Here is a 24185-nt window from a genome sequence, read left to right as displayed (position 1 = left end):
TTAATACATTTCTTGTTGTTAAAAAATGTAAGTCTATGATCTATAACTAGATTGAAATCTATGATCATTTCTGTAAAAGCTGCTTGAGGTAACATCCTGACTGTTCAAAACAACAATAAGTGGTACCCCAATTCAAATGATAACTTGGGAACTCTTGATGGGAGTCATGAAAATTTTAGGGACCTCAAAATGAGGTCACACTGAAATGCAGAAGAAACTGTCAACTGCATCTAAATTTGAGCGTTAGCTGCTCTCGTATAGTATTTCAGTAACCACACAAGAGCTGCACATTATGGCAGCAGAATGATTAACAGCAGCAGATTGGAGAGAGACATAGGATTCGACCACAGTGTGTGGAGGCAGGGAAGGTGACGGAGGAAAACATGCCAACATATGGCTTCAATGGGACTGGGCCAACCTCAGGGCTGCTGGTTTCCATTCTCTGGTCAACTACAAATCTGTAATACTCATCAATACACTTCATTCTCCTACAATCTATGAAAACATGTGAGGATGAGCAAAACATGTTGAAGTTTTAAACCATAACACCTTATTTAATGTGTATGAGTGTATGAAGATGGAACTTACACATCTATTTACATACATACGCTTATCTCTTATAGTTTTTAGTGGCTGTTTCAATGTCTTTCTTGGTTGTTTTTTTTTTTTAAATTTTGGTCATGATCCAATAGTTTTGTCTACATTTGGATTGCACATTGTGTCTTTGTCTTTGCATTGTTGAAACCACTATTACATTGCTTCCATCATTTTATTCACAGATCAAACACTGCTGGTACAACTCTAACACTACTTTAATGAAAATCTGAAGAAAGATGGTTGTGGATCCGCCTGTGTGCAGGCTCAGCTAATGAGAGAGGGATTGACTGAGCCTGGGGTTGCGTGGGGGTATGTGTGTGTGTGTGTGTGTGTGTGTACGCGTCTGTGTGTGAGGTGGTGCTTTCCCGCTGGGGAATATCGATCACAGGCGTCCAACCATACAGGAGCTTGGGAATGCATTACATCAATGAATGTCCACACAAGAATATAAAGACAAATGTGTGTGTGTGCGTGTGTGTGTCACAGAGAGAATAAAAGCATGACAAAACCATGCAGCTAATACCTCATCCAGCTAATCTCTCCAACATGTTGATTTGCAGCAGCTGGAATAACCTTTGACTAATCAACTACCTGATGAAGTCTGGCTTTCTATAGTTGTGCAACAGGTGTTAATTATCTATTGACTAATTAATTATGTTTTTATGCAGGTTTAGGTTTAGGTTATTAATTGTTTCTGTACAATAAAACATCCTGTTCCTACATAGCTGACTGAAAATCAAGATCAAGCAAACTTTCTCTTCTTCTCCATGCAGGTTCCTGTGTTCCCTGAGTTCACCTTAGGACAGCTGCATTAGTATTTGACAAGTGTACTGCCCCAGTCAAACTTCCTACCCACACCTGTCCCTGGAGCACCTCAAGGGTTTTGGAAAAAATAAATGCACAGCTCTCCTTTGGATGTATTAGCTCTAGAATTATGGTGATAGTGATGAAAGGAACATTAACTGATTTAATGAGCTGTCTGAGTTTACTTAGACTTGCACGGCTTAATCTTTGAGACAAGCATAAGGTAGCCCTCAGTCACTGCCTAACCTGCACCTTGGGAGAGCGAGTTGCTGAACAGACCCCTGCTGCAGCCACCAGGGCTGTGAAGGGGGTTTTACAGGGGACGGGCCAGAACCCAACCCGAACCGAACCCACCCTCATTCTAGAATTCGGATGCTTTGAAGCGACAGGGACCGAAGCTTGACACAGCCTCGGGTTACCAGCGATTTAACCAAAGATGAGAGAGAGAAACTTGTTCTCAGAAAGCCATGCCACGTGCACCGGGCGGGGGCTCTCGGGCAGGACTACTTGGACAGAGGGGGCATCTCGATCTCACTACCGAGTGGGACCCTCCTCAGCCACAGAAGCGAACCTGCAGGCCGGAGGAACCGCCCACTCAAACACTGGCGCAAAGCAAAGGGCCCTCCAATGGCGTGTCATGCCAATTGATCACTGGGACAAAGTTGCAGAAAACCAAATAACCAAATACTCAATACTCAATACTTTTTAATTGGTTTGCATATCACCAGTCTAAAAATTTAGAAAATATCCAGTGCTTTGCACCTCTGCACTGTGCACCGCCTGAAGCCTAGAGTCTATATGCTGATGACATAACTGACCAACAAAACTGAATTCAACATAGTAAACAAACATCTTCAGCTACATGAGGAAGTATCTGGAGCAAAACTTAATCATAAGAAAACAGAAGGCATCTGGTTTGAACACACAACCCTTGATCAACATGCAATGTAGAAATTAGATGGAGATTTTAGGTAAATACATCTGCGATAAGAACTGCTATGAAAAAGACTGGGACAGTATAAGACAGAGACATATTTTACAAAAGTGTTGCAGTGGGCATAAAAAATGTAGCAATGTAGATTGGTGAAGCTCTGTGCTGGACCAAACAAGTGACAAGCTCTCTTCCTTATGTATGGTCATTTTGTGAGTAAATCTGCACATATAAATACTGATTGAGTCAAAATGTCTATAGCAAAAATATATAATTAAAAAAAATTATGGATTGGATGTGATATTTTTTAATGACACTATTAAAAAAAGGTTGCTGAAAACTCACTAATGAATCCTGCACACACATTATAACTTCCTGAGATAGACAACACAGTGATAAGACCTGCCAGCTAACTATTATAACAATCACATGCAGTAAATCACAATAGAGGGACACACACTAACTTATCATGAAGCTGTTTTAGGTCAAATCTATTTAACACTTCAGTAAAAGATGCCAGAAAGCCAGGAGGGCCATTATAAACTCATCATTTGAAGCTGAGAATAACATAAAAAAACAGCTGCTGACAGTTTTTGGGGAGATTTTTGGTTGGAGCAGATTATGAAAATAAGCGACATAAGCTGTTATTTTAAGTGCATGGTTCTAGTGTGTGGATGCAGCCCACAGCTCTTCTCAGTCCTCTGGGTGCAGAGACACGCCCAAACACAAAAACATGCGACTCAACAACACATTCCGACTTTAATCCGCAAAGCTGTGCGGGGCCATAGTGGCAGAGGCTCCGACCAGCCAGCATCAGCACCTTCAGCTCTGCAGAGCCGCGCTCGCTTGTCGCTCATTGACAGACTCCAGTCCCGCAAACAAGCAGACAGCTCGCCCCCCCTCCCCTACCCAGACTTCCTCCACCCGGGCTCTTACCTGAAGCTGGCCGGAGAGTTCACCTGGATGTCGCGGCCAGGCGGCGGGCTGGTTTTCCTCTTCTCTCTGTCCGCCATGCGAGCCCCGTTCTCATTCCTCCATTGACTCCTGTGCAGCCGCCCGGCAGAGACACCTGAGAGGTCCGACGATGCTGCGATAGGGTGCTGCCTTCGGGGGCTGTGGGAAAAATGGAAACTCAGCTAAACAGTTCAATGAATAATGGTAACTTTTAAATTATGTAAAAATGTGTTAGTAAACAGGATTTGGAAGGTTACTTTGGAAATGTAATAAGTTACAGGTTACTAGTTACCCTGTTTAAAATGTAATAAGTATTACTTAATCAAAGTAATGTAACCGAGTAATAGTAACTTATTACATGTGATTACTATTTGATTACTTTCCTATTTTTTTAATGAATGTTTTCAATTGTTAGGGTAAGTGTACCCATTAAGTACCAACATCTAAGTTCAGGTGTTTTTCATGGATACTGACATGATTTATAAGGGACTTTCTTATGAAGCAAGATTTATCTCTCATTTGAAAATGTATTCATTAGTTCATGTAGATTTTGGAATATAAAATAAAGATTTTTATGACAAAACTCAAAAGTCTGGCATTGGCTTAATTGGTACTGTGACACCATTTAAGCCCATGTCATGTTTTTCAAATAATTAAGAACAGCAATATTCAATATAGTGATTCAGTATATATATTCAGTAACATGTTAAATATTAACAAATTAGAGGAAAAACCCTCCTGAGTAAAATCTTAAAGATTTTACTTCAGATTGACTCCCCTTTGTAATCATCTAACATTATTCACAGTAACTGTAACGGATTACAGTTACATTTATTTTGTAATTACATTTGTGAGCTTACCTTAAAGGAATAGTTTCATACATTTTATATTCCTGGCCTATTTGCTTTCTTATAGTTATGATAATTTTAAATAGCTCCCCACCTATTGTGGTAGACAAGGGAGGCCTTTACCTTTACAGCTAGCCTGGGTCTGTGCAGAGGATGCTTCATAGAAATGCCTGGCTGGAGGATAACATGTTGAAATAGCAACAGGAAACTTACATCATTCCCTTTAACCTAACCACAGCAAAATGTGGGGGAAAAGCAAATACACACGCACACACACACACACAACTATACTTTCAAATAAAGTTGTTTGACTTGAATTGAACTGACCATCACACAACGGTTTTAAAACCCTAATGGATTCCTTTTATAGCAATGCTTTTCAGCAATTTCTAAATTAGTGATAAAAATGAGAGTATTGATGTAGAATTGATGACAAGCTTACAAGTAAGATCAGCTGTAAGATGCAAACTGTACAATCAAAATCACAAATTATGTTTTAAACCCACACATCACATATCATATCCAAGGAGAAGTAATTATCTGATATTAAATAATGACACTGACATTAGCAATACGATTATGGGGAGGCAGACTGCGCCACTTTTTACGCCATATTTTGTGTATTAGACAAAAAATGTTTTATACAGTTATTAGAAATTAAACATGATATTTGGCTCTAAAAGAAAGTATTTCAAGACTTACAGTACTTGTATGTTTTGTTTTGTCTCTTTCATTTGATATGAAATCTGTTTTTGGCCTAGTTGGTAGTTTTAAGTCTTTATTTCATCATTAAACATTAAACTATTGCAGTCACTCCAACAAACAAACAAACAAACCAAATAACAATCACAATGCATCATCCATCAGGAAAACTGCTTTGATACTGCATCCATTGTGTGACTAAAACAACTTGAATACTGTTAGCAGCTGAAGTTTACGAGGAGACAGTGAAGGCAGCAGGAACTCCCACAGAGAGGAGAGGGCTAAGAAGTCGAGGGAGAGGATGAAAAACATGGATGAAAAAAAAAGTGGTGGATCAAAGCTGCTGTATATCACTTCATTTCTCTACTGACTGGACTCATTTTAAATACCTGATTCTATAGCTTATATATATGAAATCTGGTTCTGCTTGTAACTGCTGATATTTCTCCTGTAGGTCTACATACTTACTATAATAAAGCCTATTAATCCAGAGAAAACCCCTAATAGTGTTGAGAATCAAAGGTATTGTCCTTACAATGTAAAACAAAACACACAAACACAAGTTACATGAGAGACAATATGTTGACATACTCCTCAACAAAAACTGACCAATAAGTCATGTCACAGAGAAACCAGCAGAGGGCAGTGCTGTACACAGAAAGTCTGCATATATATCTCCTAATCTTCCCTTTTTTTCTTCTATTATACTCCTCCCCTGTCTTTACACCTTCCAATCAATTAACTATAAACACACTACTGCACTTTCACTTATCCATGGTAAAATGTCAAAATCAGTAAGATTTATTTGGACAAACAGTCATCATAACAATTTAATATAAGCAATTAAGTATAAGTTGTGACACCTCAAAAAACCCAAAACTAAGCAACACAAAAACTGTCACATGAACTTATATTACGTATGTATTGTCATTTTAAGCATTTGAAACAGTGGTCATTCATAAAAAATTACAGCAAAGATTAAAAAAGGGAAACAGTTTTACAGTATACACAAGAAGGTGTACAATAGATGTCATACAGCAGAACTGAAAGAGAGAAACATTTCAGCTGTTATGCATTTGCCAGTAAATATATTGCTTGTGATTGTACAGATACACATAAATAGTAACCAATGTACATTTAAAACACCAAGTCAACCAGTGTCATAAAACAGTATACAGAGAAACTGCAATTATTTGTGTCTGCAATTCATCTTTGTTGTTTGCATTTATAGTGCAATAATGGTTCCAGTAACAGTTTGCTGTGCTGAAAGTCAAATACATATGTTCATCAGTATGTCATGACAGCGCAGGCATTATAAACATAAATAACTGAGATTAAGAGAACAGCCCTGTTTTTAGTACAAGCTGGGTCTCATTTTCATTTTGGCTGCCAGTTATAATGACATCTCATTCAACACTTAATTACTGAGATCTCGGATTGCAGCCACATCGCTAACAGTCCAACTATCAAATCAGCGGTTACTTTTTAAGCCAATTATATAAACCAAATCAAATGCATTTAAAATGTCTGTAAACATCCACTGAATTTTGCAGAGATACTTTCTGATTTAACTTTGAACTTATAGTGACTTATAGTCATGCATACACAGGGTTTTTTTCCTCTTTTTGGTGTTTTTACACAAGCTGTGTGACCATCTGACAGCTCATGATTCAGCCCTGTTGGACTCTAATATGGCGATGTTGTAATATTTTCAGTTCTGCAATTTAAAGGCAAAGTTCAGCATTTGAGGAAATATGTTTTTTTTTTACTTTTTTACTGTGATTTACATGAGATGATTGATATCACTATCATATCTGTAAGCTTCAGCTGCAAAGTTGGGACCTGTAACCTCATGGGGTCTCCATTGACTAAGAAATAGTCCTTGTAAAATGGCAATTTGATGATTTCACCATCAGTTTTTGACAGATTAAACAAATAAAATACAGTGAGCTTTAGATGTGGTGGTAGGTGGGTACAGCTGTTTCAGCATTGAAGCATCAAAGTTAATAAATAAAAGATTAGATTAGACAATAATATTCCTTTGAAGAACTTGATTTTATTCCATTGCATTTGCAGAATTGTCTGTTTGTTGTTGATGTGCCATCTCATTGGTCAAAGGTGAACATATGGAGTCAGTCACCTTTATGATGTCGATGCTGTATTTCTGTCTTTTGATGTAATTTTCATCAAACGCTGAATTACAAAAGGGGGACTGGACAAAAAACATGTTTCATTAATCATAAATTACATTCCATGTAAAAGTTTTTTAAATTTTATTTTATGCTTTCCCTTTCATCACATTCAGACATTAGATTTACCTTTTGGAAAAATCAACTCTGTCCGTCGTGTATGGCCTCCCTGGCAAACTAATTTCTCCTCCTTCACACTGTTTAAAAAAGACAAAAGAAAGACAAAATATGAAAAGTGGGATGATCTCATCTTTGCTTGAGTGGGATGATGTCATCTTTGCTGAGTGCTGAATGTTAATTTTGACCAAACCACTTTTGAATCAGACAAGTTATTCTACTGGAGTGGAGCAATCAGCTCAGTGTGGGGCTGAATGTTCCAATGCTGATTAATACACTGACAAACTGTGAATGATGTACGTATCATACATTTAGGTAAGGTTATTGAAGAATAAAGCATCAGTAATAATTGAATATATAAGGATTAAAACAATCTATATATAGATAAGACAAAAACCTGAGAGTAGATAGCAAAGTAATTAAATGTAAATAATTCAAAGAAAATATATTGTTTCATTGTGGATGGAATATGTTGTGATGCTACTGGACAGTAAAATGATTCATGTTCTGGGTTTTCCAAAGATCACCATTTGTCTTTGAGAAGCTCTGTGACTCATAAGTTATAATAATACATTAGAGGGCATAAACAGGGCCTGCCCTAACTTATGCAACACTTACAGGTCAAATAAGTCAGCATTGCTGAGCTCCTGCCAGTCTCTCCAGGTGAAGTAGTGCGAACAGTCTCTTTCTGGACAGGGTGTGTGCACCTGCTGAGCCAGTCCTGGCCACTGCCTGGACAGCACAAACAGCTTGGACATCACTGCCAAGATCAGATCCCACAGCGGCCGAAACTCTGAGGAATGAAAACAGCTGTCTGTGTTGTTCTAGTGCAGAATTATGAAAGTGTGACTATAGATCTTTACCATTATGCTTCTCAGGTCTCCTGCAGCGTATCTCTATGAACATATCTCCATCTTCACTCTTCTGTCGCACCAGAGCCAGTCTGTTTCCGCAGCAGAGAAGACACTGCTCCCTCCCAATCCAGTGAGTTGGGTACAGGAAGCATGTCTTGATGATTACTCTGGTGGTTAGATATAGCAAATACACACAAACTGTCTAAGCTGTATATCCAGATTTTAGAGTGTGTAAGGATAAGATGGTAAGTGCAAAATGCAGATCCCTGTATATCCCATGTACACGTAACCTTGTGCACTCATCCAATGACATCCTAGTGTGTCATTGACAAATTTAAAAACATGTTCCAAGCTATGCTACCTGTGGAAGAAGCCATGAGGAATCTCAGGAAGGAAGTACACGTGGACACTGATGTCATCTTGTCTGTCCTCACCCCACTTGTGGCACACTGTGAGATTGTCCTTGAGGTACATGGGGAAAAGACAGGCTCCATCTGGGTCTCTCTTTTCCTCCCAGGCTGACTTACACTGCTTCTCACCTGGGATGGAGTCTGATGCTTGGGGGTTCAGGGCACTTCCAACAAAAGTGGGAAGACACACCTCGAAATGCTGCAGTAGAGTGAGTATTATGCCTTCCTCTTTCTTGGTTCCCACCACCTCTCTGACCAGGTCATCATCGTCCACAACCAGTTTCTCTATTTCTCTGCAGACCAAGATGCGAATGGCTGCATTGTGCAGGATGCCTCTGTACTTCAAGTCATGCACCCAGGTGAACTTGTGTTTCACCAGAGCCCCCTCATGCATGAGGAGGTCTCTGGGGACTCCCTCCAGCTGCTGCACCAGGTCATGTCTCACAATGCTCTGTGTTAACAGAAGGAGACAGATGGAGTGATAATACGGTTTGTAAATCATGTAGAATTTTAAAAAAAAGACTACCAACACTGTATTACCGTCCTTCTCTCTGATAATTATACTATTGGCCATGTGGAGGGCAAATCACACAGATTAGTCACAGATTAGAAAATGCTCCTATGTGTTGTTCAGGAGTGCACATGGTGAAACATGATATGTGGTTGTTTAATATGGAGAACTTGTTGGCTGCATCCAGGACACTATCACCACCTAGTGAGCATAATCCATCACTGGCTTTCCATCCACAAACATAGCTAAGTGTTTGTTGGAACACACATGCTAGACATGATAGTGAGGTACCACTGATAATCATATGTCCCAGAGGGCTACAGATATTTCCAAGGAAACTGGTACAATTATGTTATTTTAGTTACAGGTTGATTTTTAAGAAGTGGTGTATCGTGAGGGTCCACAATTATATGGGTACAATTTCCCTAATAGAAATTAAATATAACTACTGACCTTGAACATTGAGATGAGAAATGTAGGCTGGATGAACACTTTGTCACTTAGTACATCGATGTCTTCGTACCAAATGATCACCCCAATCCGGTGCAGATATCGCAAGAGGAATCGCAAGATGGAGTGGAGACTCTCTCGTCTCATTTTAACATGGTTCAAAATTAAATCACACAGTTCTTCGAGTAGAATAATACCTGATATCAGAAAAGGAACACATGACAATGAGGAAGTTTAAATATAAAAATAAATAAATAAATAAATACAATATTTGTAACAAACATTTTCTATAATACTAATGATTAAGTGTACTTTGAATTTAAAATTGACTCACCGTGTTGGGGAATTTCTTCTAGTGCAACAAGTGTATGGATGGCTTGCTCAACTTCCTCATAACTTTTCGGTAAGACACTCTCAATGCATACAGACGAGCTCTCTGATTGAATACACATCAGAATGTGACTTTTGAGTTTGGCAATATCCTCAGTCCTTTTGCAATCAAGAGTTACGAGATCCAGAACCTGAACAAAAGGGCATAGGCAGCTGTGAAAGGTTGTACAGACAAAGTAAGTTTGTTTTTACAGTGGCATAATTCATACACTAAGGAAGCTTCATTGTGTTTGTCTTTGTCTGTATTTGTGGCTCACATGAGTAACATAAACTTTAAAGAAAATACATGAATCAAACTGTACAAATGATTAAAAAATACATTTATACGACTTTTCCACCGAGCTGGAGCCAGTGCTGTTTCGGAGCTAGTGCTAGAGCCGGTGCTCAGTTGATGCTAATCCACCAGCAAGGAGCCACGCGATTACGTCACTGTATAAAGTAGCCAGCGCGCACCTTTGAAGCACTTCCATGATTCACCAGAGGCAGCAAAATGGCGCAAGGCATCTAGCCTGCCAGAAATGAAGAAGAAGAAGAAGACGACAGCTCTGGCAAAAAAAAGATAAACATCAACAAATCTTTAACCCTCTGTAAATGCCACGCTAGTCAGCTAATGAATGTTAACCCTGCTAGTCTGCTAATAAATGTTAGTCCTGCTAGCCGGCTAATAAACGTTAACCCCGCTAGCTGGCTAATAAACGTTAGCCCTGCCCCCAGTGCGCTGACATAATCGGTTCTTGCTTTAGACCAGCAAAGAGTTGGTGCTTGCTCTGGCACCTGTTCTGAGGCTCCGGGCTGGAGCTTTGGCGGTGGAAAAGCGAAGAACCGGTGCTTAGTCAAGCTCTGGTTCCGAAACAGCACCAGCTCCAGCTCGGTGGAAAAGGAGTATTAGAGGTGAGTCTCATAAAGACAAAAAATAATATGGAAGCAAAATGAGACTATTCATGAGACAAATATTCAAATATTAGCATATGCCCATAAATGATCAGTACCTTTAAATTGTATTCCAGTAGGCAATCCAGCTCATCCAGCTGGTCTGTGAAGACAGAAGAGTCAATGTGTTCCTCCATTTCCTCCAGATTTTTCTTCTGGTATTTTAAAACAATCCTTCTGTTTGCCAGCATGGTGTTGACTTTCTCCTCGATATGTCTCTTTTTCTCCATTACCTCCTCTTGGTCTCGGCACTGGTCGCAGTGTGTTCCCACCAGCAGGACCACTGAATCTGGCACACGCAACTGTATGTTGTTTATCCAGAACCACAGTTGGTCTTTGAAGGATTGTGGGTCCTCAGTGCTGTAGCTGGTTGAAAATCAAAATCAAATAATTTTTTACCATGGGCTCATTTCACAATTGTACCCATGTAGTGTTTGTTTTTATTGGCTACAGCCATGCTAGTGACTCTGTGAGGCTGTGTTTGGCACAACAGGGCTTTGAGATAAACGCTAATGTTGGCATGTTAATGTGCTCAATCATATATGTCAGTGTAAACATGCTGCCGTAGGTGCCAGTTTAAGCAATCATATTGTGACCAGATCAAGAGAACAGTGTGGCATAGCAGAGATTAGGTGGAGTAGAGTTTCAACTGTAAGTAACCAAATTGATTCTAAATGGTGCACAATAGCTTTTAAACTGAGGCTGTTGCATCTAATACAACACATCCCTTCCAATAACGTATAAATGAGATGTTTTAAAAAAAAGTTCTCATTACAAGAAAAAGATGCCCTGTGGCACTACAACGCCAAGGACATCCACTGAGCATCCTGCCATTATAAGTGATTGAGGTATATATTTGTAAATATTTAATTCTGTTGACTTAAACATCCCATCACTCATAGTAACAATTATAGTTATACTTATTATAAAAAAACAAACAACTTAGGAACCATTGCCTTAAAAGATGATGACACTTTCTCACCTGGCTAAATCAATGGTCAGGATGACAAGGGCTCGTTGTGTGATGAAGACATGGTGTGTCAGGTAGTACTCCTCCTGCCCTGCAAAGTCCCAGAAAAGGAAACAGACCTCCGGGGTGTGCAACTGACTGATCTCGATTCCCTCAGTCCGGTCTTCCACTGCAACTGCAACAGGCTTCCCCTCCCTCAGGCTGCGGCAGAGTGTAGACTTCCCCGCCATGGAGGAGCCCAGAAACAAGGTCTTGACTGTCCAATCACTGTGTGTGTTTGGATTCTCCTCCATTTGAAGGAAATAGTTCTGGATGTCCATGACCCCTCCATCACAGACCTCCTCTGGCGGGCACCTCAGGGGGTTGCCTGTGGCCTTGAACACTGTCAGCTCACAGCTCCCGTTGTGGAAGAGCTTGGATGGGAGCTCGGTCAATTGGTTCTTTTTAACCAAAAGCTCCCTCAACTTCTGGAGACCAACTAGGGGTTGGATGTTTTGCAGGCAGTTTGTGGAAAGGTCTAGGTAAGTGATGCTGGTGCACTGGTTAATATCTGAGGGAAGTCTAGCCAAGCGATTGGTGCTGAGTTTTAGGAACTTTAGCCTCCTAAGATTTGGAAAGATTCCCTCTTGAATAGATCTGATGTTGTTCTGGTTCATGTAGAGACTCTCTAGTTTGTGCAGGTTTTTCATTTCTTGAGAAAACTCCACTATCTTGTTTCTGGAGAGATTAAGCTCTGTCAGGTGGGTGAATCTGGAGATGCCAATGACCCGTTTCAGTTTGTTCCTCTGCAGGTTGACCCTTGTAGCATTTGTTAGACGGTCCTGGGGAAGGGACTTCAGTTTCTGTCCTGACAGGTCCCATTCCTCCCAACTGTATCCTGTGTTATAAATGTTTATAGGCACAATAATATCACGCTTAAGATCTGCAGTACTGTTTCAAAAAAGCATGTTTACAAGGTTGTCTGGAAAAACGTTGCCTAGTAACAGTTGGGCTATAATTGTCTTTTCCTTTTAAGTAATAGATGACTAGTATATATATATATATATGAAGTATTTTTTGCTAACCATCAGCAATCAATCTGTCATAAACTGCAAACCATGCTGGATCTCATTTCTGGAACAGTCTGTATTCTGGTAGAGTAGGGTTATATCATTGTTACACAACTAATAATACAGTTTCATTTAAGTTAATTCATTTTGGTTAGAAATGTGGTTGTTATAAATTATATGGTGACCTGGTTGTTAGTATGACACACATTATTTGTAAAATAAATTTAAAAAGCAATTAGAAATTATAATTAAAAATAATACTTTCCATATGTTCATTCAGAGCACAAATACTTGTCTTGCAAATTAAAACAATAAGATGATACGAAGAGAGGGAAAGAACATTTTGGTGGGACATCAGCTACAAAGTGTGCAGTCAGAGGTAATACAGCATCATTTGGCCTCTTATTTACCACAAAACAGTATTTGTTTTGGTATTGGAATTAAGTATCTGTTACTTTTTAAGCTTTAGCATTATTTTTTAGGAAAATTATATTTTCAAAATATAATACTTGACTGGGCATTGAGCACTTGAGCTTGATGATGTGCAAGGATCAATCATGAATCTTTATTTGTATAGCACCAAATCACAACAAAGTTATCTCAAGGCACTTTACACAAAGAGCAGGTTCTAAACCGAACTCTTCAGGTTTTAACTTTGGATTACGAAACAATGACCCCATTAAGTAATCTCTCATCCAAACATTGCTTTACCACATACAGCTAAATCAACATTCCCAATAATAATCAGACCACTAACAGTATTTAAAGAAAATAATAGGTTGCTTACTATTTTCAAACGCCATTTCTTCAGATATTTTTGAGCCAGTTTTCTTGTTGAGTGATTTTCCCTGAAAGTGAGCAGGGAGGACTTCCCACACAACTGTACGCTCATATACATAGGGAAGTGAAACACAATGGTGTTAGGTCTGCGTCAGTTAATTATCTTGTGTCATAGAAATAAACTGTTTGTGAAACCGGGGTCATTTCAGGTTGTTTTTATGTGAAATGTTGAGTATGCCAATGCTTTGCACTTTTTTATTTGCTGTAATTTAATGACTTAAGAACCCTTTTACTCACACAGTCGTTTATTTAGCATTTTCACTATTTCCCCTTAGAAAGTCTGTGTGCCAGTGGTGTCTGGTGCTACAGTCAAGAACCAACTATTTATATAGTAATACAGTATATTCTACACTTTTTAAATTCACAATGGATTAAATGACTGGCCTTGCATGGAGGATGCTCCTGTTTGTCCTTTGTGGGTGTGTTTAATTTCCCTGGATCTGTAAGGGATTGACTCTGTATGACGCATGCAGAAATCTATAGCATGCATGCATTCATAGATTGAAAAATGTAACTTAATTGAGAATAAGCTAAAATGTGCAAAACTCACTAATAATGTGGTCATGTAAAATATTTACACAAAACAGCAGTTGCTCCATGTAGTGGCTTGATTTGATTACATCACCTCCCCTTTCTCTTAACCTATATGTGAAATTTCTCCACATCAATCAATCAATCAGTTAGTCAATCAATCAATCAATCAATCAATCAATCAGTCAATCAATCAATCAATCTTTATTTTTACAGCATCAGATCATCATAACAAAAGTCAACTCAAGGCACTTTTCACAAAGAGCAGGTCTAGACAAGACCTTTCAACAAATTGCAAATGTTACCTCATGACATCTTCTTTTGCAGTATCTCAATCATTCATTGTTTCATAAGAAATGTCCTGTATCCTAACTTTTTCTACGTCTTTACCGTGATAATTTTTTTCAAACATTTTTAAAGAAAATCAAATATTTGCTTAACAGAGGGTGTTTTGCTGTACAGACTTGATTTGACACCTTCAACTCACTCACTCCTTCTGCCACAATGTCTTTCTTTACATTCTCTGCACAATCTCTTCTGGGTTTAGATAAAATTACAGATATATGGTGATGTTTAAATCAAAAGTTATAACTTTATAGTTCTGCCTTTACCTAATATGGTCATGTTACTATGTACCTTTCTGCTAGAAACGCATCATTGGGTTGTCTTGTCATGACACTTAGATGTTCCTGGTTAGCTACAATCAGGAACCATCACTCACTGTGTCCTGACTTATTAAGTTTATTACATATGAATACTGAATGTTAATGTCACAGACATATATATAAAAATAAATATTAGTTTACAAGTATAGCCACAGGGAAATACCATAGTCCATGGTATAAGACAACAATCCAACTTCATTGCATATTTATTTTAAATATGTTTGATAAGGTTGAATACAATATCAACACACATTCCAAAGCGATATGAGGCCACAAAGTGATATTATTATCAGTGAAGTGATATTATCTTAACATTATATCTAACTTGTAATAAATATAATTAAGAAAAATAAAATAAAATTCATGTTACAGTATGTGCCTATTTATAATATTAGAAGACAAAACAAGACTATAACAAGCTTATAGTCACCGTTATGCAGGCCGTACATTGTGTTGAAGTGAAAACCTTCCAAGGCAAGAGGAGACTCCTCAAAAACTGATGGTCCAATACATTAGACCTCCTTCAGGAATCTTTGGGAGCCATAAGTTTCCTGTCACACAAGTGTTGTTGGACCCATCCACTTGGATTGATGTCAAGACGTAGGAAGTTTTCCACAAATGGGCTTCTCTGAGACCCCTCAACAAACTCATCCAGGGTAATCTGACCTGTAGCCCAAAGACAAAAGTTCTGGATTTTAGTTGAATTGCCAATGATATCAAGGAGATAAGTTGAATTTGGGTATGTGGGCAACTCACCATCACTGTTCACATCGATCTCTTGAAAGATGCGATCACACACCTGCTCAGCAGTGAGGTTCCGAATTTCTGATTCTTCAGTCACAGAAGCTTTCTTTATCTTGTAGATTATCTGAAAGACAACTCCAGCAATTAGACTGTTTCTCAGCTCGTACTGATAATAATGCTGCTGACAAATTGTGTTGTCTGTCAGCATTGCAGCGTCGGATTGGCGTTGCATTGGTTTGGTGGAGCTGGAGGCTATCAGGATACAGCAAGCAGCTGGTCAACGTGCCCAATATATATATAAGACCTGGCTCATACTGGTAGATTAGCGGCTCTTTCTAGCAACCTTGTGTTATGTTGTCATTATGATTTTCTGTGTAGATCATTTATTATTTCAGTTGGCTTGACAGTATGTTTCCCTGCCAGCCTCAACTGTTGAATTTGGCAGTTTTGTTAAGTGAATTTAATCACTGTTAAACACAGTTTTTTGTCTTTTACTGTACGTAGCCCTGTTGAGCCAGACTACAACAAATATACAAGCCTGGTTTGGACGTCCATGGACTACCACAGAAGTCCTCAAAATATCTGTTAATACGTCAAATAGTTACAATGTCTCATTCATCACAGTAAAGAACTACAGTATATGTCTGACCAACTGTTTTATTGAGCTTATATTTAAAAACATGTACAATTATGTTTAAGTTGACATTTGTACGTTTTTAAAGTCATCTGTAAGCACATAACATGATATTCTTCGTTACTAGAATAGCTACACTAAAAACGACAGTAAAAGAGTATAATCTCAAGGCAACATTTTTTTTAATCATAGAGGGCTGGGAGATTTTATAAAGTCCAAACTTTGTACCTTTACAATCTTCCTTAGTTCTTCTTTGTCTAGACGGCCGTTGTTGTCACTGTCAAACACCTTGAAAGACCACCGCAGTTTATCTTCAAGTTTTCCTCGCAGAACAAGATGCAGTGCAGCAACATACTCCATAAAATCCATTGTGTTGTCCTGAAATATAAAACATCCTAATTCATATGTATGCATGAATATATTATGAGAAAAAAATTCTCCTTTTCTAATTGTCTTCAGGAAAATGAAATCAGGTATCAAATTATTCCAGCTTACATTTCACTGAATGAAGAAACATTATACTTAGAAACTCACGTGATTCATGTCAAATGCTTGAAAGATGATGTCCATATACTGTGATTCAGGAGTATCGTTCTGTACTCCAAACATCCTTTTGAACTCATGCAGGTACAAAGATCCACTTGGGCACTCCATGATGAATGACTTGTAGAGGTCCTGAATGCTGTTTACCTCCAGTTCTTCTGCCTGGTTCTGAATTTGCTGATTTTGACCCATGTTGAATCTAACCTACACCTCTGCAGTGATAGAAAAATCCCAAAGTTAAACTAGCTCACTGTCCACTTCATGGCTGCAGCTGAAGGTCTCTTCAGCAGCTCAGGTGTCCAACAGAGTTGAATGGCATATCTGATTCATGTGATGCCTGACTCCAACCAAGAAGCTTATTTTTAGCTTAAAGGCATCACGAAGCCTAATATAAACTATAATCCACATGCCTTATCCCATCTTGAACCTTTAGTGACCTATGGTCAATTGAGCTTTTTAAACGCTTGCTTTATTGACCTAGGGTCAGTAGAATACTTTAAACTATTACTTTGAAAGAGATAACTCATTAGTGTGACTGCAGGGAGTATAACATATGTTTGGTTATCACATTAGTATGTTTTATTAAATGCTTAATCTTAACTTTTTTCATTCTTTATAGCTCAGAATATAAGTGCAGTGCAGCCTTTCTTATTTTCAGTAATTCTATATACTGTACTATGTTGGCTCCATGTGTATGCATATGAGCATGATTTGTGACATCACAACTAGTTTGGAAACCAATCATAGTCCAGTATTCATACACAAACGTGATTGGAAACTCGAAGCCAGTTCAAATGCACTGGGAATGAACGTTTCGGTGAAGTAGTGGACAGTTTGTGCCCTGAAGTCCTGAAATGAAATACATTTCCAAATTCATAGATTCTGTATTTTTAATGAGGGAGAAGAAATAGATGCCATTATAAGTATTTTAAAGTGGTAATCATACTTTTATATCAGACACACATTGTTCTCCTGAGCAGAGCATTCACATACAGTATATCTTTAAATATATATGGAGGGGATATTAAAATTGTGACTTGATAGTACATTTGCCTTTAGAGGGTGTCAGTGAGCCTTGCTAATGATTCTACAGGATGGCTGATATACTGTAGTAATGCTGAGGTAAACTCCTTAGAGCAAGATTAACTCTGTAAATGTAAGGGGTTTATGGGTGTGACTGATGGAGGTTATGTTACTGACTGACAACAAATTAATTGTGGTACAGAAGAAGCTGGTCTCTGTACTGTACCTCATGTGGTTGTATGGGAATTTGATGCAGAACACTTTTAATTAAAGAGTTGAATTTTAGGTTCATGTCTGTACAAAAAAGATATTGTCACACATGTACAAAGGGAAGCGGTGCAAGGCAATGACTTGTGCGTTTTTATTGGGCTTGAATTCATTGGTGTTGAAACTTTCTCTGATAACAGTAATGTAATCAGTTAAAACAATATTACATCACATACAGTAAAGGGCTTTATTTCTGTGTGTTCAGTATACCTCATAAGGATACAATTCTGTCAGTAATGTTATTAGTTACATAAAAAAATCAAAGCAAACAAAGCAAAATTCAAAACAGTAAAAAAGCAAAATAACAGAAAAGCATACATGTCACTTACATATTGACATTTAATAACAAGGCTTTGACTTGCCACAAGCCACATGTACTGTGTATGCACTTGTTTTTCTGTACATTTATTGTTGCTCCTTCTCTGCTCCCGAAACTTAAATCCATGCTTTCATCACATCCAGAATTAACCACTGCAACATCATTCTTGGCACATCATCCAAAGTCCTAAATAAACTCCAGTACATCCAGAACTCCGCTTACTCACTCCTGCTCCCGTGTCCACATCACCGCCCTTCCTCTAGAACCTCCACTGGTTCACTGTCCCACAAAATCCCTCTCCTCACTGACAAAGCCCTCCGTAATCAGGCCAGCTACTACTTTACCGACCAGCTCCACCTCCTCATTGTGTAACTCTCTCCCCAAATACATCTGAGACTGCACTGATCTGCGCAAGTTTAAATCACTAATCAAAACTCAGCTTTTCGGAACTGCTTTGTGTTAGTGGTTAATGATTTGTTATATGTTTTAAATGTATTATTTTCTGTGCTTTTGTTATATACAGTGATATTTGTTTTCCTATGATCATGAGTTCCCTGAAAGTACAGTAGAAATAAAATGTATTATTATTATTATTATTATTATTATAGTCCTTGCTGAGATTGTGCCTTTGCTCACAACCATATGGTGACCACTTCTGATTAAATACAATTTTTCACAGTCTCTGAATTTGGAAATGCACATGTTGACAGAGTATCTAAAAGTAATCCTGGTTTGAGCTGTAAACTTGAAATAGTGTATTTTAGCCATGATTGTTCTTCTTTTGTCCACATTTCAAAAGTGTGCACTCCTTCTCCTCTGCTCCAGCACCCATGCAGCAGGATTCATGTCCAACTTCAACATGCTGAGCACCCAGGGGTCCTGCTGTGCCCCTCTAATGAACTCCTCCATGTTAATGTGACCTGTGGAACAAACAAAGTCAAAGCGGCTTTAATATTCTCTGCAGCAGCAGCAGCACATTAGTCCCCCAGGCTGTTGTAGCTCTCAAAATAATTTCAGTGCATTGTAAATGTGGCGTGTGAGTAAATGCTTACCATCTCCATCACTATCAACGGCCTGCAATATTCGATCCACAACCTCATCTACTGTAAGCTGTGAATCACTCATGTCTGTCTTTGTGCCTTTCTTCACCCGATAGATACTCTAGATGGAGACAAAGAAAGAAATATTGCATTTTTATATTAATAATCCAGTAAATGGTGTCATAGCAACCTCCTTTTCTGTTATTATACTTACATACACATGTAACATACACACAGAGGGAGATAATATATAAGGTACCATATTCAAAAACAGCTGCAAAACAAAGACGATAAAATAACATTCACAAAAATGACAATAAACGTATGTCATACATTATTTGACATTTAGTTGCAAAACATTAAACACAGGAATCAAAAATGCATACATGTCCATCAAACAAACAAACAAAAAGGTTTTGTACCAGCCAAAATCATTAAATATCAACCACCTACACATTCAGTGGTGATACACTTGATTGACCAAGATTTATAGCTTATTTATTTAGGTCAGTTAAATAAACAAGGGAACATTTTCCTTTATTATGATCACTTTGGATTTATATCTGTGTCTGGATTTATTTGTGTCAAATATGAATCTGTAATATCTTTGGCCATCTTGAGTGTTTTTTTATCAATATATTATCACATGGTATTGAAGAATTTTGTTTTCATAAACCAGTAATCAACAAACACCTAAATTAATAGGTACTGGTAACATGAAGACTAATAATTATTATAATATATTAAACCTAAGATATTGTAGTTTAGATAAATTGCTGCCACATCTGTGCTGTTATTAGCTTTCAGTCTAAAGATATACTGATGCACCTATAATCTCATATCTAATAATCTCATATAGAATATATAATCATAAATTCTGTATAATCACTATGCATTGAAACAGAAGTTGTCTTTAATTGTTTTGTTGGATTTGTGACAGGAAATATGGCACTAAGAGAGGAGGAGGATGTGAGAAAGTCCCCAGAGGAGGAGAACAAGAAGTTGTTGAAAATGTCATAAAAACCCATTACGCTGCTGTCACTAGAAGCTTATAATTGGACTAGAAACCATGTTTCCTATTAAAGGGGAACTTAAGGAATTACCCCTTTGTCGCTGCTCTGTTTGAGTTGCATCCAATACAAACAAGATATTTCTTTGCAATTAACATATAAATAGACTTACATCAATTATTGACCGCAGCTCATCCCTGTCCACATAGCCATTGCTGTCTTTGTCATACACCTTGAATGACCATCGCAGTTTGTGCTCCAGGTCTCCCCGAAAAACAAGATTCAGTGCTGCTACAAACTCAAGGAAATCAATTGTATTGTCCTGAAAAGTAGGTTGAATGAGAACAATTAGGTCACATTTTCCTATTTTGGTAAAGATACATAATATGCAAGGCTGTAACTGCTCTCTCACCCCATTTTTATCGAAAGCTCGAAACATATTCTCTGCATATTCGGATGCTTCACCTGTTGGGTCTACACCAAAGAAGCGCTTGAACTCGTGCAGGAAAAGTAGTCCACTTGGGCACTCCATAACAAATTTTTTGTACATATCCTGAAGTGCTTTGACATCAATTTCCTCAGCGTTCTCTGTTTGCTGTGCCTGACCCATGGCTGGCGTTTAATTTAAAAGTCCATAGTCCTGCAGCCTCTAGGTGTAAGCTACAATATGGAGCAGCCAGACTTGAAATAAGCATCTCATGCTTGTAGGTGTTGTTGTTTTTTTAACCCTCTGGAATTCCAAAGCTCTGGCATACGTATGAGACAGCCAGGTGATTAGTGTGGCCACAGGATTACTTCTGTATTAGTGGGGTTTCCTCTGTCTGAGTTAATTAGATTTGCAGTTAAATGTAGGTCTCGGCCAAATTTACAGGTGAGATAAGAAGGCATGATTCTAACACACTAACTTTTAATGTAGGTGGTTTGCATATACACACGGACAGCATATTGACAATAAAAAACACTACAGTAAATCAGCAGTGGATTATATAAATAAGTTATGGCAGATGATACATGTGTGAGACTATAAGCCCAATTTGGACAGGGTGTGACCTAAATGTGATGTATGTCAAAAGTATCTATGACTGTAAAGCTTGGAGCATCCTACCTTTGCATGAATGGTGAATACATTCATTCAATTCATTGATAATATTAGGAACTTGGGGAAGCAGAACAAACTGAAAATGCAACATCTGCGTATTATCACCTTAAAATATCAGTACATTTAGCAGATATGCAACAACATAAACATAAACTCAAGTTTCTGTGATGCATGTAAGTGTTGATTCATTTAACTGTTGTGGTCCTCAAAACAAGGAGACACAGCTAAAAGCTCTGAAAAAAGGCAGGACTTGGTGATGATTCATCACTATGAGTTTCCCCTCATCCCCTTTGACATTACACTTAATCATCTGATCCATTATTAAAATGAAACATACATTAATTAGAAATTTATTAAGTCATGCTCTTTTCTAAGGCAGCATAGTTTGCAATAATTAATTTACTGATCAGCAAACTTAGCTTTGACAAACCAGCTGCATGAGCCAAAATGATGTGATTTTGTATAAAACAGATGAAAATGATGGTGTGCTGAAAAAAAAAAGGATTGACTAACTGACAGTGCTCTTATTAAGTCAACACATTTTAGTAGTAGTACAGGGCAATACAGCTTCTCTTAAACCCATAAAGTTTAGTTTAGTTTTGGGTCTCCATTACAGGCACTTGACTTCTCATCCGTGAATTTATCAGCCTCATGGGCGCCATCCCAGTCTATTGCTGTTCTTAATCAGTCTCAGTGTTGTTTTTCTGCACAGACAAAAAGAAGCTAAGAGCCTAAACTCTAAGTCATGCTAATTTGAAACTGGTGTATCAATCTCTTTTAATTAGATTGCATTAGTTACGCAGATAGGCCACAGAGGCAAATCCTGTTGGAGGCATGGATTGAGAGGATCCCTCAGTGTGTCAAATTAACCAGTGTCCAACAACTTTTTCAGAATAGTTGATGATTACTTGTTGGTTGCTGCATAATTTTACTAAATTGTTAAAATTATTCATACCTATGGAGACATGATAATAATAATAGTCATCATTACAATCTGTCTTTATAGAGCACTTCTCTAAACCCACATTACAAAGTGCTTTACACAAGGCAGCAACTTCAACACAAGCAGAAGATTAAAACAATTTCTGACCAAGTAATAAGAAATTAAAATAAAACCAATGACTTCAAGTCACCAGCAAAAGGACAGTCAATAAAAATCCAAGAAAATCAAGAAAACCCTAACCCTAAGCTCTCAGGCAAAAATATGTTTTAAGAAGAGATTTTAAAGAGGTCACTGATTTTGCTGACATGATTTCCTCAGGCAGCCCCTTCCATAGCTTCGGGCCTTAACTGTAAGTGCTCTGTCACCTCTATTTTTTCAGTCAAGTCTTGGGAACAGATAAAAGACTTCTGCCTGAGGATCACAGGCTATGTACTGGCTCATACTAAGAGGTCTATACATGTATGTATGTATGTTGGGACAGTAGCTACATTTGGATTTAAATTTCCACTTGTAAAATTATAGGGAGCACTGATCTCAATTTGAAGAGAAAAACAAAACCAAAATAATCAGTCTCATATCTTAAAGTCATGAACTCTGAATACAGGTATTTCCATATCTGTTGTAAAGAAATACACCAATTTACATGCAAAAATCAGTATATTTGGGATATGGATGTATATGAAACAAGTAGGCATATAAACAGATGAGATGACTAAAAAGCAGCAAGACAACAGCTTAGTTCTGAATTGTCAGTTTAAGTTACACATTATGAAATGACCAGTGTTTAAACAAATTAATGAATGTTTTGTGGAAGTACTAGCTTGGTCCCAGAGGTGGCTCCTCATGGAGAATGTTTTTGGAGTTTCATGTGCTGCGTTGAGAAGCTGGAGTCTGGATCTTGTTGCCATTGGAAGAGAGCTCCTATAGTTTCGACAATGGATCATTTTAATGGAGTGGGTTAAAAAGTGTTTTGTATTAAAATGAAATCAGGTGAGTCAGCTTGTTAACCAAGGAAGAAAGGTGGTGTTAGCTGTGGAGAAATGAAGAATCAGATTTACACTGCATAGCCCTTTTACACTTCATGATGATTTACTGTACCGTATACAATGCCTACAGCTAACACACACTGCTCAGTGTTTTACTTTTGTTATATAACACTAAATCTGGTGCATTTCTGAACAAGGATATGAAACAATAGTTTTTTACTTATAGTAGTGAAAGTGCGCTTGAGGAAGGCCTTCAGAGGAACTTCCCAGTGTAAAACAAAGATTACAGTGAGTGTTATCCTAGAAATGTGTTGTATTCTATGCTCTATGTTACCTTATGTAGTCATAACAAGATCCAGACTCCATATAATCAAATTTAGAATTCCTTTCATGCTGATTGGTCAGTGATCTCTGCATTAGTAGTGTGATCCACCTTGAAATCCCTCAGAGGTGGTTAGTAGAGGTGTATCGTATAAAACTGTATGTATAAACATTTTGTTGCTTCATTTGGCAGGACGCCCGTGCATGACAAGGCTGATGATGTTAGGTAGCCAGTTACCTATACAGTATGTACAGCTTTGGGCTAGAAAACAGTAGCTATTACATTGACACCACCCTGTTGCTCTATTTTGCATTGATGACTCAGGTCATTCTGCGGTGCCGTAACCCTAAAGAACTTGGTTAGTTTTCCGTCTGTTGATCTCATTATGCTGCTCTGTCAGGCTTTGTCTGCTGATCTTTTTTACAATGAGATTAGTATACGATACAGACAGCTTGCCAAAGTGGAGCAGAAAACAAAGACTCTGGCAGCTGAGTCTAAGTACATTTTAGGATC

The 24185-nt window shown here is 38.1% G+C and overlaps 4 protein-coding genes across 4 annotated transcripts in view; all 4 read right to left on the bottom strand.

The window, feature by feature from the left end:
- Positions 1-3345, bottom strand: part of mapk8ip1b (mitogen-activated protein kinase 8 interacting protein 1b) — a 51679-nt gene extending 48334 nt beyond the window's left edge. Inside the window, exon 1 of the mRNA XM_053318511.1 lies at positions 3269-3345. Coding sequence (XP_053174486.1) covers positions 3269-3345 — 77 coding nt within the window. The remainder of the gene's footprint in view (positions 1-3268) is intronic.
- A 3581-nt stretch (positions 3346-6926) lies between these two features.
- Positions 6927-13509, bottom strand: si:ch211-210p4.6 (malignant fibrous histiocytoma-amplified sequence 1). Its single transcript, XM_053322678.1, has 10 exons — positions 13494-13509; positions 11670-12534; positions 10747-11053; positions 9702-9888; positions 9371-9564; positions 8358-8857; positions 8006-8163; positions 7761-7935; positions 7155-7222; positions 6927-7048 (listed from the first exon to the last, which is right to left on the bottom strand). The coding sequence occupies exons 1-10, from the start codon at positions 13507-13509 to the stop codon at positions 7035-7037; spliced, it is 2484 nt and encodes an 827-aa protein (XP_053178653.1). The 3' UTR covers positions 6927-7034.
- A 1756-nt stretch (positions 13510-15265) lies between these two features.
- Positions 15266-16855, bottom strand: LOC128361929 (guanylyl cyclase-activating protein 2-like). Its single transcript, XM_053322557.1, has 4 exons — positions 16655-16855; positions 16349-16498; positions 15499-15610; positions 15266-15408 (listed from the first exon to the last, which is right to left on the bottom strand). Exons 1-4 carry the CDS (start codon positions 16853-16855, stop codon positions 15266-15268), a joined length of 606 nt encoding a protein of 201 aa, XP_053178532.1.
- Positions 16856-19064: 2209 nt separating this feature from the next.
- On the bottom strand, positions 19065-20932 carry LOC128355713 (guanylyl cyclase-activating protein 2-like). The gene is made up of 4 exons (XM_053316045.1): positions 20735-20932; positions 20495-20644; positions 19325-19433; positions 19065-19192 (listed from the first exon to the last, which is right to left on the bottom strand). The coding sequence occupies exons 1-4, from the start codon at positions 20930-20932 to the stop codon at positions 19065-19067; spliced, it is 585 nt and encodes a 194-aa protein (XP_053172020.1).
- Positions 20933-24185: the final 3253 nt, after the last annotated feature.

This window comes from Scomber japonicus, chromosome 1 (assembly GCF_027409825.1).
Source record: "Scomber japonicus isolate fScoJap1 chromosome 1, fScoJap1.pri, whole genome shotgun sequence".
Lineage (NCBI taxonomy): Eukaryota > Metazoa > Chordata > Actinopteri > Scombriformes > Scombridae > Scomber > Scomber japonicus.
This window is presented reverse-complemented; position numbering and strand designations above follow the sequence as displayed.